Source organism: Agrilus planipennis, unplaced genomic scaffold, assembly GCF_000699045.2.
Source record: "Agrilus planipennis isolate EAB-ADULT unplaced genomic scaffold, Apla_2.0 scaffold1, whole genome shotgun sequence".
NCBI classification, from domain to species: domain Eukaryota; kingdom Metazoa; phylum Arthropoda; class Insecta; order Coleoptera; family Buprestidae; genus Agrilus; species Agrilus planipennis.
In genome coordinates this window covers 3,724,482-3,741,841 of record NW_020442466.1, presented here as the reverse complement: position 1 = coordinate 3,741,841, position 17,360 = coordinate 3,724,482, and the positions used below count along the sequence as shown (strand labels likewise).

Below are 17,360 nucleotides of genomic sequence, written 5' to 3'. Positions count from 1 at the left end.
AAGATACCAATCCTGCAATGTTTACAATATCTATTTTATATTTATTATAATTTTATTTACTAAATAAAATTTCACTGTAACTTTTCAAATTATTTTTTTTTATCACAAAATAAAGTCGATGTCACTTTGGCATATCATAATGACCCACACAATAAAACATGATGGTAAATGCAATTGTAATTACTGCATTTTACTGCATTGATAATAAAAACAATAACACAGGTTATTAATAATAAAACCAACAGAACCATTCCGTAGTCTTAAACGTAACGATTGTTCCAAATGTAAACATTTTGTGTCTTTGATAATCAAATACTTAAATTAAACGAGAATAGTACGAAAATGACTTTTTTACAACCTTTTAATAAAGAAGGACGAACAATTTTTTAAGGTAAGTTTAAAACCTAGCTCATTAGTAAATGAGAATTGCAAAATCCGATTTTTATGATGGCAATTAAAAAGTCGATTCCATTTACTGTTGCTCTTACTTTACACCTGATTAGCTGATGAAAATTAAAAAATAAGAAGTGCAGAAGTTGGTAAATGTAAATTTAAGAAGTCGATTATTTAGTACAATGTAAAACTTTATCTATTTTCAGTAGAGGTAGGCGACAATAGGAATTTTCATTAGCATAAAGATGCTTATCTTTCGCAATCTATTACTTCAATTATTAGAGTTAGAGGCACCGGTCTACAAGTAGTGTAAAGTTTGCGTGGTTCCCAGCATTTAATTTCTTCACGAATAAAAAGAAAAACATATTGCGCACAAGCAAACGTGCAGTGAAAGTTAGTAAAATTGGAAATCGCAACCTAAATTGTGCGCAGTGAATTGTCGAAACGAGATTAAACTAGGTTGCAAATTACACAATTAATTCTTACAAGTATTTGAAGATGAGTTAGTGTTACATCCAAGTGAAGAAAAGTAATTAAAACGTTTACTAAAATAATGACCGACTACTTAAAACGAAGGTATGTACAAGAATACACACTTTTGTATGAATAACAAAAATAAAATTGTAAAAAGCGTGTGGAGATGCCGGGGATCGAACCCGGGGCCTTTCACATGCAAAGCGAACGCTCTACCACTGAGCTACATCCCCGATGGCAGTAATGTGTTCGTATAAGAGCAATTAAGTAGCGACATAGGTACTTATGTATTTACGAAAAAGTTAAAATATAAATCATAATTTTNTTTTTTACAACCTTTTAATAAAGAAGGACGAACAATTTTTTAAGGTAAGTTTAAAACCTAGCTCATTAGTAAATGAGAATTGCAAAATCCGATTTTTATGATGGCAATTAAAAAGTCGATTCCATTTACTGTTGCTCTTACTTTACACCTGATTAGCTGATGAAAATTAAAAAATAAGAAGTGCAGAAGTTGGTAAATGTAAATTTAAGAAGTCGATTATTTAGTACAATGTAAAACTTTATCTATTTTCAGTAGAGGTAGGCGACAATAGGAATTTTCATTAGCATAAAGATGCTTATCTTTCGCAATCTATTACTTCAATTATTAGAGTTAGAGGCACCGGTCTACAAGTAGTGTAAAGTTTGCGTGGTTCCCAGCATTTAATTTCTTCACGAATAAAAAGAAAAACATATTGCGCACAAGCAAACGTGCAGTGAAAGTTAGTAAAATTGGAAATCGCAACCTAAATTGTGCGCAGTGAATTGTCGAAACGAGATTAAACTAGGTTGCAAATTACACAATTAATTCTTACAAGTATTTGAAGATGAGTTAGTGTTACATCCAAGTGAAGAAAAGTAATTAAAACGTTTACTAAAATAATGACCGACTACTTAAAACGAAGGTATGTACAAGAATATACACTTTTGTATGAATAACAAAAATAAAATTGTAAAAAGCGTGTGGAGATGCCGGGGATCGAACCCGGGGCCTTTCACATGCAAAGCGAACGCTCTACCACTGAGCTACATCCCCGATGCCAGTAACGTGTTCGTATAAGAGCATTTAAGTAGCGACATAGGTACTTATGTATTTACGAAAAAGTTAAAATATAAATCATAATTTTATCATACAACTATAATCTACCAAAAAAAAATAAAAAGAAAAAAATAGGTGAAATTGCAAAGGTGTCATATGTAAAGTCACTTACCGCTTATCATAATAATAAAATTTAAGATAATAAAAAGAAAAAGACACTAATTTCTGACTCTCTAATGTAAAAATTGAACTCCTAGCTCATTGCGTGTAAATTATTTTGGAAAATAGTGCCGCAAAGATTAAGGTCACTGATAAAAAGGGTGAATTTATAACCCCTGTAATTCTGGTCATCAGTGCCAAATTTAGTTCAAGCGCCTCAAGGTAATGGTAATTAAGGCATTCAGAGATTCAGGGCTGATTATTTAATTCGTTTTATTCATTAGCATGACCACAATATAATATATAATCATATTTATAAAGTAACATTGAATATTTACGTAATTTTAAACATTAATTTGACGGAGCGAAGTACACCCTCCCAAGCACCACGCATGACTGACTAATGTCTGCCAAGTTTATTGTTAAAATGCATTCCGGAGCGTCTGATTGGTTACTTCGATTCATCAGCCAATAGGAAATTAGGTCAAATTTATGAAGGTATTTTCCGAAGAATTTCGTCTACGTCACGATTGGAATCGCGTTCATTACCCTTTAAGCACCTTTTAATTTAAATTTTGTAGTGTAAGATTTAAACGATGATATATCAGCCGTTTCTTAGCCAATTTTGATGGGGTTTTTTCTAAAATATATGAAATTCACTGGATAATGATTCGAGTTAGTCTTATCTCGGAAAAATTACTGCAGTAATTAAAAAAAATCTACTGTAAGTTTAAAATTTATTGTAATCAGAAGAAGCAGGACTGATTATCATCTAAATTTTCAAAAGGAACTACAAAGAATAATATTAAATGCAAATCATCACCAAAATAGAGATACTAATTTGGCTTTAATAAAAAAGTACAATATAAAAATGAATAAATTTATGAAAAAGTTTTATTGCAAGATAAATGCTTTAATTAGTAGGTACAGTTATTGACCATGGGCATTTCGAAATGTCCAGATTTCGTTTTAAATAGCGAATGGTGAAATATGGGTCTCCATATAATGTTTTAATTTTGATTCTGATTCTTTAAAATTCAACTCTGTTATAAGAATCTATTTTTCTCACCATTGTCAATAAAAAAGCATTAACAATTATTGGGTTTATCATGTCTATGTACAATTTTAATCTTCATAGTGATTTTAGGCTATAAGTCTCTATCTAATCTCTAAATCGTTCAGAAAAATATTGACCGAGTATGTTTCGTGTTAATAACCTTTGTCGCTAACATAATACCCACGATGTGGTCGGTGTCGTATACCGAATTAAGATCGAGGTTAGGAGGTCACTGAGGTATCTTGAGACGTCCCTTGACTAATAAGGAAAACTGTCAGTCTCTCCGGAATAGTTAAGAGACTTTTTCAAGTCACGCATACTGCCTACTATTTCCTGGGAAGGGAACAGTTTTTTTTTTAAGGGACGAGAAAGTATCAGGAGGAACGGGGAGTTGACACAAACATGTACTTTAGATCTCCTGTTTTTTTTTGCGGCTAACAGTCTAAGGACATGATGGAAGGGAGGGGGTTGTTTTGTTGGTGTGGGCTGGTACGAAATCAACAACATGCAAGGGAATTTCTTCCTAGGTTACTTTCATTTTAATCCTGACTTTATTGTTGATAGCTTTAGTTTGTAGTGCCAAAGTTTTTCACAAGTTACACTGCCTATTTCTTCTAAAAAGTTTTGTTTGTTTGAAGGGAAAGAATAATTTGGAATTCCCTAGGACAAGGTGAATAAAACTTTTAGTTGTACTGCTCCCTTCAATTTTTTTATCTTATACAATTTTCTTTGCTTTTTAAGAATGTAATAGTCATTAAATATCAGTTATCAGAGACCCACTCATATACTGCCTTCAATTTTTTTATCTTATACAATTTTCTTTGCTTTTTAGGAATGTAATAGTCATTAAATATCAGTTATCAGAGACCCACTCATATACTGCCTGAATTAAATAAACTAGATTAGGTCATTTTTGATGAATCTTATAATTTTACTACGATATTTCTACCTATTTTCTGTTGCCGCACACAAAAATTTATATTTCTTTACATTTCAATGACAATAGATTTGTGCAGGGATGTACAAAAAAATACTTTTTGAAAAATAGCGCTTTTTAAAATTCTGCTTCATAAAAAGCGATTTATATTGTAAAAGTTAATTAATTCTTTCATAATGAAGGACCTGTTTCAGCGGAGAAGCCGTTGTTTATTCTCCTAAATTATGCTGGTCACGTTCTATTTCTATAGATAGATAGTGTAAAATTTAATTTTCAATTTCAAGTATGTTGATAAAATTCGCCGCTTGGTGTTAATGAACTCTAAACGTTAAAATTATGCCTTGTCATTCTGTGGAGGGGTGATACACGCAATTAACTAATTACATAAAGAGCGAACTGATGAATAATTTATTAAGACTAAAGAGGTGTCTATTATTATTATTATTATTGTTGGTAATATCAGTTGTTAGAAAGGTGAAGGAAAACGGATTTATATTTAGCCCAACAAAACCCCTGTTTCTGTATACACTGCACCATATCAAATAGTTTTTAGAATTTTAAACGCTAAAGATAATATTTTTGTAAAATGCTCAAAAACAACTTTCGTGTTCTACACAATTGTGTAACCTTACTGACTTAGGCACCTGTATAATTGATGCCTATTACGATGTGTGTGAGATTACTGGTACTATTTCTAATAAGGGAATTACTAATTTAACGCGGACATGCAATGGGGTTGTCGATATTTTGAATTAACCGTTCGAGATATGTTTAAACTATGATAAAATCTACAATCTAGTTCAGACAGCGTAATTGTACGTACTATCGTTTTAAAGGTAAAATTACACGTAACTATAATCTAATTGTATGTATCTTTACATAAAGCAGGATGAGTGTAACAACTAAGTCATGAAACGATTAAAGAGACGTGTTTAGTAATAAGGATTATTAGGAGTTGTATCTCATCTAGAAATACGCCTATTGCAGTTGTTAGTATATATAACTGAGATTGTTTAATTAAAATTTTCCTTGTTCAGAAAATATGAGGAAGATTGCGGATCAATGTCAGATTCCTGTGTGTATACCGCTAGAAGTAAAGACTTCTGGGCGTCGGGATTTCCTCCAGGAATAACCGTAGATGAATTGAAACACTATTGCAGGAAAAAAATTGCTGGTAAGATACATTCGGATGTGATGAAGTACAAAATAAGTAGATGCAATATTTTCTTAATCCACAATGTTGTTATTAAAATAAAATATTGTTTTGAAGTAGTTTAATGTCATTTATGATGATAAACAAACCGCAGTGACAATCTTTAAAAACGTAAATAAGTTGGCTGTATTAAATTGATAAATCGTGTAGAAGACTGGCAAAAATTGTAACAATATTTTATGGTCAAATTTATTTAAAAATCTTTAACTCTAACTTATGCTTACTTCACACTTTAATAGTCTTTGAAAATCATTCACAATCAGTTAGGAACGATATTTAAAACTTTTGGCGTTATCATTAGTTGATCGTGAATTACATTGATGAATAGTTCTTATCGCTTCTAAGTTGATCTTTTAATTGTAATTAGTATTGCAGATCACCCGAAAGACAACCTGCATCTTTTGGAAGGATCGTTTAAAGGTTTGTTATCGGAATATCAAAGATGCTTTAAGAATTTCCACATTCTTGGCGGATCTGTAGATGGCGTCAACAAAGAGAATATATCTCAGGTAGAGTAAATTGTTTGAAATAGAAATAATATCTCAATGACTTCAATAAAGCGTTTCAGTACGAATATCGTGGTAAACGAAAGGTACCGGAGAGTTTGATCAGTCTTGAAGGCCCTTTAGATTTGAATTCGGAATACAAGGTCTCTTACGTAAACTACTTTAATCTGGGCAAGGTCAAAAGAGAAAATACAATGGAAAATGGCGACAAAACACATAACAGGTAACCTTGATAAGTATTTATTCACGGACGGTAAAAAATTAATTGAATCGATCCATGTAGCGCACGATTTAATCTTCATGGAATCTAAAATCGCCACCTTTTTAATTTACAAAGTGCGTCAACTTACTTTGAGCATATTCAGTGAATGATGGCGTGAAAGCCGTGAAGGCTTCGGCTAATTTACAAACAAATATAAAAGTAATCAACAGTATATCGCTAGTGTAAGCGTTTATTTTATTCTGTTGACCATTAATGTATTAATATAAGAACAAATGCTTTCACGGCCGGAATACATAGTAGAATGAAGATTCGGGCTATAGGGCCGTGGTCCAAGTGAGCTATTCCGTCCAGACGTTTCGTCAGCTACTGCGGCTGACATCCTCAGTGGTGGTGCTGCGTTGACAACGTGAACGTAGATTATATCTCGAAGTCTCGACAGCGACTGGGTCCCAGGACAGGGCTTAGACCACGGCCTTATAGCCCGAATCTTCATTCTATCATTAATGTATTGCTTTGTTACGTTGAATACGGTCACCAAATATATGTTTACGTTTTTGTAAGCGGTAATGGTAATACTGTTTTTTCTGTTTAAATCTAAAGAATGAGAAAGAACAAAACGGAGAGGTGTTTTGTTTACAAAATCATCTTCAAAAAAACTGAGAAACACAACAATTTCTTTGTTATAAAACATTTAATTGCTAATTCATCTAACGAAGCTGCCACTGTATGGCAAAATAGTTATTGTGGATTAACGATAGGCAGAAAATTTTGTAAATTGTAATTTCCAATTTTTTGAAGTGAAAACTTCTGTAGCTATACAGCTACGACGATCGATGCGGTTTTTACGCGATACTTAGATAAATTTCAATCAAACGTTTTCATTTCTTACTTTAGTTACTACCATAAGCCTATCGTATCTTTTTTAGAACACAATGAAATAATTGAAAGTACAAAAAGTATTGTTGAAATTAATGATGACAATGATGCAAACAATGTTAAAAATCAAGTACTTACATTGAAATTTATGTAAATATTTGAATAATAAAAAACCATATAAACATGCATATAATTGATAACAGAATGATGTTGATAATTTTTATTCAAACACTGTGAAATTTCAACTTTTAATACTAAAAGTTTTCACTTCTGTCGGCAGTCCCTATAACTGCCAATTTTTTTTTTTAATATAATAATATCGGTCAAATTAGTAAGAAACGTACGAGTACGTATATAGTGCTGATATGTATAAATTAAATGGGTCAATTAAAAAGCAAACATATTCAAAGAAGAGAGAGGAAATATTTGCAATTCAATTAATCGCATCAGCACACGCTTTATTAATAAGCCTTTAGTCAATCGATTTCTCATAAATCTTAATATTGGGGCACACCTTACAAGAAAATAAGGAACAAACTCAGCAGTCATACAGTGACCGTCGTCCATAAAAATTCGTTTACTGAGAGAGAAATTTCTTTATGTTATTCGTTTTTAGCGAAACTCCGCCAGATTTCCGCAGTCAACTCGAAAACCATAGACATGCTTCGCACTGGCGATTTCTGAAGAAAAATACCAATTTACAATTAGAAGGAGAGCATTTTCTTCAAACGGAAAAAGCCGACAAGTTTATACAATTTCCGTTCCAACGGAGACCAGAATTAGCCAAACGCTCCACTACTTTGAAGTTGGAAGGAGATATGGAGAAGAAGACTGAAATGAGGGACAAGTTCTCTCCCATCCAATTACAAGAAAGACCCCCTTTGTATAAAAAAGATACCAATCTTCATTTAGAAGGAGACTTACTACTTCTCACGGAGAACAGGGAGAAGTACGTTCCGACAGTGCTTCAATCACGTCCGAAGTTAACAAAAAAGAACACCAACCTAAAGTTAGACGGTGATCTAGAATTAATGCCCGAATACAAGCAATTTTTTGTAGAGCATAAATGCAAGCCATCTGAGAAAATAGTGCCAGTTAATAATCTCAAGACGGAAGGAGATTACGACATGAAAACGGAACACGCGTCAAGATTTACACAGCACCAGCTCATTCATCCCATAATTCCCCACTTACGTGAGTCCGAACCTGGAAGGAAGTTCCATTTGGGAGACGACGACACCGTACGAAAACCCGAATATAAAGCAAAGTACGTGATGTATGACAAACCAGAAAGAAGAACGGCCTCCATACCCAAATCAAACCTTACCCAAGAGGGAGAAATCGATACCAAAACTGAAAATAAAGTTCAGTTTGTTGTGAAGACAATTCCAAAACGAGAACGACAGAGAAGTACCGGAAACATATCGCTCGAAGGGGACATTGATATGAATCCCGAGTACAAGAACGCCTATGTTGACTTCTACGCATCTTCAGCTAAAAGTTTGCCCTTGCCGGAACGACGTAAGCCACCCCAGTCGCACTTAAACGAAGATATAAAAATGGAAAACGGGATTAATTTGAAACCCGAGTACAGGAGCTCCTACGTTGATTTTCCGCGACAAAGACCATCCGTGAAGAAACCAGAAACGCATTTGTCACTGGAAGGAAATGTAAGTCTTTAAGGGTAACGGCGACATTGTAGTATCGCAAACCGACATGTTATTAAATAAGGGTGAAACATTTAAGATATTCTCTAAAAATTTAAACTTTTGTGTATTGTTGTTGAGTCGATTTACACCCTAGTGCAAAGACGGACAGTAGGGCGGAAGACCCCATGTCAATTAACATTAGTATATGAGTTGGATTAATAAATTAACAATAGGATTTTAAAAAATTCTTGCACTTTAAAATTTAATAAAAGACTTTGAGGCACTGTTGAACAAAATCATACCAAATTGAGCCCTTTTAGAACAATCATAAAAGTTTGTGGATTTAGATTGCTTTCAGGATTATTTTTTATTGTCACACATAAAGAAAATGCCCTAAAGTTCATTATTATTTCTATATTTTCCAAAAATTAAATTTATTTTTGATGATTATTATGAAATAACTGTGAGTCAATGCGCACTGGATTTCGAAAATTTTAAGATATACGAGGCGCAGTAATTAAGTTTCGGGAATGTGTAAAGATCGAACCCTGTAGGTTGTTAGGGGAAGACTTATAACTAAATTCCTAGAAGTTAATTTCCACACCTCCTACATACAAAATTTACTATTGAATTGAAAAAATGTTACCAATTGACGTGTGATAATAGGGTGATTATAAAACATTTTTTTGTAGCTGTTACTTCAAACAGAAAAACGTGATAAGTATGTACCGTACTTAAACGTTCCTAGAGTAGTTCCAATACGACGAATGCCAGAACTATCGTTAGAAGGACCATTCGAATGTCAGCCTGAGTACCGAAAGGCTTACCAGGCTTACCTTATACGTGAAAATTTGGAGAGAAAGCACAGACCCTTCGACAATCTGTCAGCCCTTCAAGCAGCCGAAAAGGTGCCTTCCGCTAGGAAAAACGAAAACCTGTAATTGACTGAATTTGTCCATTTAAAAAGAAATTTTTAGATAGAAGTTACCAGTTTTTTCTTTTATTTAATAGTTAAATAATACGCTTTTAACGTTTTCACAAGAAATATATTGGGATAAGTATTTTGTGCTCAAGTTTTTGTAAACCTGCTGAATACTTAAAACCGACACCGTCTTAAGATTTACGATCTACAGAAAATACTTCATTGAAAATTCCTTATTAATTACTTCCTTCAAAAACGTACTTTTAAGTTTTCGTCTCCTATCTTTATATTCGCTTTTTCTCTAATTTTTCTTCCCTTACATACCAATATTTTTGTTCTACTTTTGTTTATTTTCATGTTTTGTCAATACCGCTTCCATTTTATTCAAAGCTATCTCGAACTTCTCCTTGCATATCATTTATTTATAAAATAATTTGAATATACTTTCTAGAATAATTATTGCCTTTTCATTAAATTTTCTTCTTACACTTATTTATACATTCACTTATGAAATGATTTTTTATATTATCCCAACTAAAATTTAACTTTCTGGATTTCGGGACGTAAAACTGATTAAATGATTGATATGTCTAATAATGTCCTAGTTGAACATTTTCGCGGTTTTTAATTTGTTATATACATACGTACTTTATGATTGAAACAATTTGTAATAATATCTTTTTTGTAGACAAGTGCCGGCCTCGTCTAATGGCAAGAACAAGGAAGATATTGCAACAACACCATCAAAAACTGAAGCTCAAATTATTACTTCAAAAACTATTGACAATAATAAATCAATTACTAAACCCAATTTCATGCTTAATAATAAACTATCTGGAGAAACAACAGCGATTGGTAAAACGACAAATAAAAAGTTAATTGCTCCAAAGTCTTCCCAACAACAAAGTGACAGCCGGAACCGCAACGTAACTAGGCGACAAACTTCTCCAAGAAAGTTTGATAAATTTGTAGAAGTACCGAATTTAGCTTACAAAGATCCATATTACTCTCCAATTTCGTCTTTAATACACACTCCTATGACTACAACACCGAGATGTTTATCGCCTGTAAATTTACCGCCAAGGTTTTTGTCACCACAAGCGCACACTTCTTCTAAAAATACTCCACGTAGAAGTTTATCAACAAGAAGCGTTTCTTCTAGTCGAAATTTGCCACAGAAAACTGTCACATCCAAGAAACCAATACCTAAAAGTGTTTCACCTAGGAGACCTTCGTCTCAAAGCTTTTCATCTAGAATATCGTCTCCTAAACAGTTTTCAACGAGAATTTTATCGTCTCAAAAGGTTTCATCTAAACATTCGTCTCCTAGAATCGTTTCACCTAAACGTTTGTTTCCCGGAGACACTTCACCCAGGTGTTTATCTCCTAGAAATGTTTCATCTAGACCACTATCTCTTAAAGATGATCCATCTGAGTCTTTAACTTCCAGAGGTGCTTCACCTGGTCGATTATCTCCCAAAAGAGTTACATCTAGGTGTTTAACTCCTGGAGGAACTTTGTCTAGGCGATCGTCTCTACAAGGCGAATCGCTCGCGTGTATGTCGTCTAGGAACGTTACGTCAAGGGAATTGGGAGTATTTAGGAGTGGTTCGCCCATGTTTTTGTCTCCTAGGGCGGACTCGCCAAGGTTTATATCGCCTACGTCTGAATTAGTGCCTATGAAAAAATGTTTGTCGCGAAGAAATTCGTACGAACGTTTCAATTTACAGAGTGACATTTTCAATGATAGGTTTGTAAAGGGAGAGTACGGTTCAAAGGATCAAATACGAGCTGGTGGGAACGAGAAATCCTTCATAGTTATAAAGGACGACCTAAATAATAACGATGTGAACGGAGTTTACGACAGCAATAAAAACCATGAAATTAATTCGTACGACGAAGAAAACTTGCTTGCTTCCTGGGACAGTGCCTCGACGTAGAGAAATTTATTACTTATGGACTTAGCGGAATGTTGCGTGCGTTATCCTTTGAAATATTTACGGCAGGAGACGAAGGATGTTAACATGTTTTTACAAAGGGGTTCTTGCAAAATTTACCATACAATGACTCTTGGTATTTCAATATCTAAACTAGTAAAATACAAAATGTATTCATTTTAGAATTCATCAGTTTTATGTACTTATAAATGTTTTTTGTTCTATCTAAAAAACATAACCTTGTCGCATAGTTACAGTTTATTGAAATTTTATTTGTTCATATTTAAAGTTTAAATTGTTAAAATTCGAGCTTTAAAAGTTTGTTATATTTAGCAACAAATATATATGCTTTAATTAGTAGGTACAGTTATTGACCATGGGCATTTCGAAATGTCCAGATTTCGTTTTAAATAGCGAATGGTGAAATATGGGTCTCCATATAATGTTTTAATTTTGATTCTGATTCTTTAAAATTCAACTCTGTTATAAGAATCTATTTTTCTCACCATTGTCAATAAAAAAGCATTAACAATTATTGGGTTTATCATGTCTATGTACAATTTTAATCTTCATAGTGATTTTAGGCTATAAGTCTCTATCTAATCTGAAAATCGTTCAGAAAAATATTGACCGAGTATGTTTCGTGTTAATAACCTTTGTCGCTAACATAATACCCACGATGTGGTCGGTGTCGTATACCGAATTAAGATCGAGGTTAGGAGGTCACTGAGGTATCTTGAGACGTCCCTTGACTAATAAGGAAAACTGTCAGTCTCTCCGGAATAGTTAAGAGACTTTTTCAAGTCACGCATACTGCCTACTATTTCCTGGGAAGGGAACAGTTTTTTTTTTAAGGGACGAGAAAGTATCAGGAGGAACGGGGAGTTGACACAAACATGTACTTTAGATCTCCTGTTTTTTTTTGCGGCTAACAGTCTAAGGACATGATGGAAGGGAGGGGGTTGTTTTGTTGGTGTGGGCTGGTACGAAATCAACAACATGCAAGGGAATTTCTTCCTAGGTTACTTTCATTTTAATCCTGACTTTATTGTTGATAGCTTTAGTTTGTAGTGCCAAAGTTTTTCACAAGTTACACTGCCTATTTCTTCTAAAAAGTTTTGTTTGTTTGAANATAGACTATGGACATCCTGATTTGGACCTGACAAATATATTATTTTTTCGGATATCTTTATTCAATCGTCACCCCCCCGGGAATTCCTTAAACTGGACAGCCTTATTAAGTCCTCATATATATATATATATATATATATATATATATCTATCTACGAACAAAAAATTATAAGATTCTTTTAGCACTCCATTAACAGCCATATTTCGAAAAACAAAACAAGCAATTACAAAAATTACAATAATATTTACATTTAGAAATAAGTGAAAGTTAGTTTACGAGAAAACAGAATAAGTATCCAATGTGTTATTTATTTTCGAAATGAAATAAGCAAAATAATTGAGAATATTTATATTTTGGTTCAGAATTTCGAAATAAGGCTACATATATTTTTTTTCTTCGTGATTATTTTACTTTTTCGACTCGTGCAACCCCAATTGCAGCTATTATTCCCAAAATTACCCAATTTTCTTAATGAAATTACGTGCAGGCGATTTTTTTCGAGTTTGTCTCGTTATTCAAATGAATAAAAAATAAGTAATAAGTATGATTGAAACCACGTGCTAGACAACAATTTGATAACAACGAATGTTAATATTCCAATTAATTTATTAAGTTCACTCGAACAAATCGCGTGTATACCTAATAAACAGGCAACATGACCCCTATCGTTAATTTCTTTTTCCCAGTTTTATCATCGGTACATAATTCACTCAAAATACAATACGTAAGTAACACGAGACCGAATCAAATTATATTCTTGAGAGTCAGGAAGCAAATTAATATGAGAATGACCACCAGGGGGTAATTAAAGGAATCTATCTATATGAGTGGACCAAAGAGAAACGGTAAATCAATAGAAATATTGAACAGATTTCAGAAACGGTTTAAAGACTAAATCTTTTTAAAAATTTTGCTAAAAGCTTTATACATAAAGAGGGGACTTTGTTAAAGCATTAGTGTAGAAAGTTAAACGTGAAAATCATCAGAGAACACCCTCCTTACAGTACTGATTTATCGCCATGCAATTACAGTTGTTTTGATGGATTAAGCAAGTCTCACAGTTAGAATAATGCTTTAAACACAAAATAAAGGAGTAGGAAACATTAAAAACATCACGTGATGTTTGAAATCTACAATAGTAATTCTAACGTTGATAATTTACAATATTCTATCAGACTGCTTCTATTTTCGTCTCTGTATATTTTCTCTGGTGGTGAAAGGACGGAGCGACGAAATTAGTGCATCAATTACTTAATAATTAATCAATTAGTAACAATTCAGTTAATCTAGCTTCTACACAAATTTAATAACAAAACAATTAGTTAGTTATACATTCACATAATAAATGTAGGTGGTAATAATAAACTACAACATTAACAAATTGATTACATTCTACAATTCTTAGTTGTTATTTCTTGAAACATGTAGAAAAGGAATCTAACTACTCTGCACAATATATAAACATAGACAATGTGATGGTAAAATTGCTGCTTTATCAAATAAGCACTGCCTTTTATCACACAGCTTGCAGTCTTATGAAACATAACACAAAAAGTGGTTTTGTACAGACATTATGTTCAGAGTGCTATTGGTTCAAAGACGTTCATTAAGTAGGAAGAACGAAATCAGCAGAATATACAAAACTTATGTCCTATTAAGTGCTGCAATGATAAATCAAATGCTTAGGGCATTTTTTCAAAAATTATTGTTTTACTAGTTTGGAACGTTACGTCAAGGGAATTGGGAGTATTTAGGAGTGGTTCGCCCATGTTTTTGTCTCCTAGGGCGGACTCGCCAAGGTTTATATCGCCTACGTCTGAATTAGTGCCTATGAAAAAATGTTTGTCGCGAAGAAATTCGTACGAACGTTTCAATTTACAGAGTGACATTTTCAATGATAGGTTTGTAAAGGGAGAGTACGGTTCAAAGGATCAAATACGAGCTGGTGGGAACGAGAAATCCTTCATAGTTATAAAGGACGACCTAAATAATAACGATGTGAACGGAGTTTACGACAGCAATAAAAACCATGAAATTAATTCGTACGACGAAGAAAACTTGCTTGCTTCCTGGGACAGTGCCTCGACGTAGAGAAATTTATTACTTATGGACTTAGCGGAATGTTGCGTGCGTTATCCTTTGAAATATTTACGGCAGGAGACGAAGGATGTTAACATGTTTTTACAAAGGGGTTCTTGCAAAATTTACCATACAATGACTCTTGGTATTTCAATATCTAAACTAGTAAAATACAAAATGTATTCATTTTAGAATTCATCAGTTTTATGTACTTATAAATGTTTTTTGTTCTATCTAAAAAACATAACCTTGTCGCATAGTTACAGTTTATTGAAATTTTATTTGTTCATATTTAAAGTTTAAATTGTTAAAATTCGAGCACACAAAAATTTATATTTCTTTACATTTCAATGACAATAGATTTGTGCAGGGATGTACAAAAAAATACTTTTTGAAAAATAGCGCTTTTTAAAATTCTGCTTCATAAAAAGCGATTTATATTGTAAAACTTAATTAATTCTTTCATAATGAAGGACCTGTTTCAGCGGAGAAGCCGTTGTTTATTCTCCTAAATTATGCTGGTCACGTTCTATTTCTATAGATAGATAGTGTAAAATTTAATTTTCAATTTCAAGTATGTTGATAAAATTCGCCGCTTGGTGTTAATGAACTCTAAACGTTAAAATTATGCCTTGTCATTCTGTGGAGGGGTGATACACGCAATTAACTAATTACATAAAGAGCGAACTGATGAATAATTTATTAAGACTAAAGAGGTGTCTATTATTATTATTATTATTGTTGGTAATATCAGTTGTTAGAAAGGTGAAGGAAAACNTTTACTAATCATCCTTTTGCTAATTCAGTTATTGTATAGAAAACCTACCTATCACTATCGCGTTCTACCCTAAGAACATGTATATCTAGACAATGCAATTTTTCAATCTAATAATCTTTTGTACAATTCCGAAGCATCCTGCGAACTGTTATCGTCACATTATAAATGTTATCGTTTTTTAAGTCAAAATCAACGGTCAAAACAGAAAAGCGAGCGTATTATTTTTGCGAATTTTGACAGGCGCCGAAAGCTGGAAATATAACGAAGATTTCCAAAGGGCCTTCTGCGTCAGAAGGGTTCAAATCCTAAAAAATAATTCGAGCCATTTTCGTACTACTAGAATGACGTTGAAAATTCTGTCAGTAAATCAAACCAGAATTAAGTACTGTTAAATCGCCAAATATTATTTTCCTTATAAATTGGTGTATGTACCTGATGTTAACGATAATAGAAAATGGAGAAGCATTATTTATTAATAATAAATAAGAATTATTTATTAAACGTACGTTTTAAATCTAGGTTCGGTAGGTTTTGGTTAATTAAGAGCCTCCTGAGGTTTAATAAATCGTTATATAGTAACAGGTGTGTACTATTATTGGTGTAATTATTTGAAATTTCGTGGATTTTATCTCTTGCTAGTCAAGGGTGTGCTGGTTTATTGAAGGTTGACAGTATGCTTATCCATACTAGTTGCTAACAAGTTCACAAAAAGAAAATTTAAATATAGAATTAGCGAATGGAAATATTGAAAAAACTCCTGAAAGGCAAAATACAACAGCATCTACATTTCAACATTTCTTTAAAGGATATTCAATAATTTTACATTAAAAAGAAAATATTTAGCGATTATTAAAGGTGCATTTCAACTAGGTACCTATTCGAGTAAGAAAAATTAAGCGGATCTAAAAATTAGCAGTATAGAACACTGATTAACTGTACAAATAGTTGGTTGTTTTACGATTATATTTATTGAAATATTAAAAATTATTTAATGATTTGAATTAGGGGATTTTCGCAAGAAATCGCATAATTATAATAAAATTCCTAGCATATTAGTGAATTTAACACTAGCAAGCTAGTTCAAATTGGTAATAAACCTAAAACATTTGTAAATTCAATGTTAATATACGACATACATACTGATATATGTATAACTGTATGTATGTATAGGTATTATTTGTAAATATTTGCAAATGTGCGTTATTACTGACAGTGGCTACTTATTTTAAATTCAAAATTAAAAACAATCATTTCATTTTTAATATTAGGAGTGCTACTAAATACATCACAAACATTAATTTACTTTTCGTGGAAAGGACTTAAATCCGAAAATTTGCTTATCAACCTCATTTACCTGTCAGCAGGTATTTACAGAGGCAAGTAAAGAACAGAAAAAATTTGTTTTTATTTTTTGAAAAAAAGGACAAATATTTTGCAAATTAAATAAAATAAGAGTGTTCGGTTGTTTTAAATTTAAAACGAAATTCGAACGGTAAGAAACGACAACAATAAAAATAATTTTTAATAAAATAAAATTGGAAAATCCGATTTTCCGTATCTGCTCCCTTCCGATAGACACAAACGAGAAATAACTGGTTCCATTTTCCAATAATAATTCTCCAGTTTCTTGTTATTGGAATTTACATTGAAAGGGAATTTTGAAAGGAAAAACAACTAGATTATGAGAAGGATCGTCGAAATAAACGAACTACAACCAGTTAGCTAAGGAACGAATTGTAATCGACCTTTTTCTTTTTGGTAGAAATGAACAAATCACTGACATCGGCTTTAGATTATTATCCATTTTTTTAGGTCAATTGTGAAACAGTACTAATGTCGCCTTCTGTATATGTACCTACTTATACTGCTTAATAATGAAAAAGGAAAATTGTCTGTTACTCAATTAAGAAAGCTACTAATATATTTATGAGTCTTATGAAACAT

At 32.5% G+C, this 17,360-nt stretch overlaps 1 protein-coding gene and 2 non-coding genes across 4 annotated transcripts; 1 reads left to right on the top strand and 2 right to left on the bottom strand.

The window, feature by feature from the left end:
* Window positions 1-1,028: 1,028 nt before the first annotated feature.
* Trnaa-ugc lies at window positions 1,029-1,100 on the bottom strand. The gene has a single exon. It is a non-coding gene; the product is annotated as a tRNA-Ala (tRNA).
* A 289-nt stretch (window positions 1,101-1,389) lies between these two features.
* LOC108734213 lies at window positions 1,390-11,668 on the top strand. Of its 2 annotated transcripts, none has more exons than XM_025981095.1 (7): window positions 1,390-1,814; window positions 5,139-5,275; window positions 5,690-5,823; window positions 5,883-6,043; window positions 7,536-8,589; window positions 9,261-9,505; window positions 10,179-11,668. In XM_025981095.1, the coding sequence occupies exons 1-7, from the start codon at window positions 1,792-1,794 to the stop codon at window positions 11,428-11,430; spliced, it is 3,006 nt and encodes a 1,001-aa protein (XP_025836880.1). In that variant the 5' UTR covers window positions 1,390-1,791; the 3' UTR covers window positions 11,431-11,668. The 2 variants fall into 2 exon arrangements, with proteins under 2 accessions (XP_025836880.1, XP_025836881.1); XM_025981096.1 differs by having other exon boundaries at window positions 9,261-9,476; window positions 10,179-10,280.
* On the bottom strand, window positions 1,874-1,945 carry Trnaa-ugc. Its single transcript has one exon. It is a non-coding gene; the product is annotated as a tRNA-Ala (tRNA).
* Window positions 11,669-17,360: the final 5,692 nt, after the last annotated feature.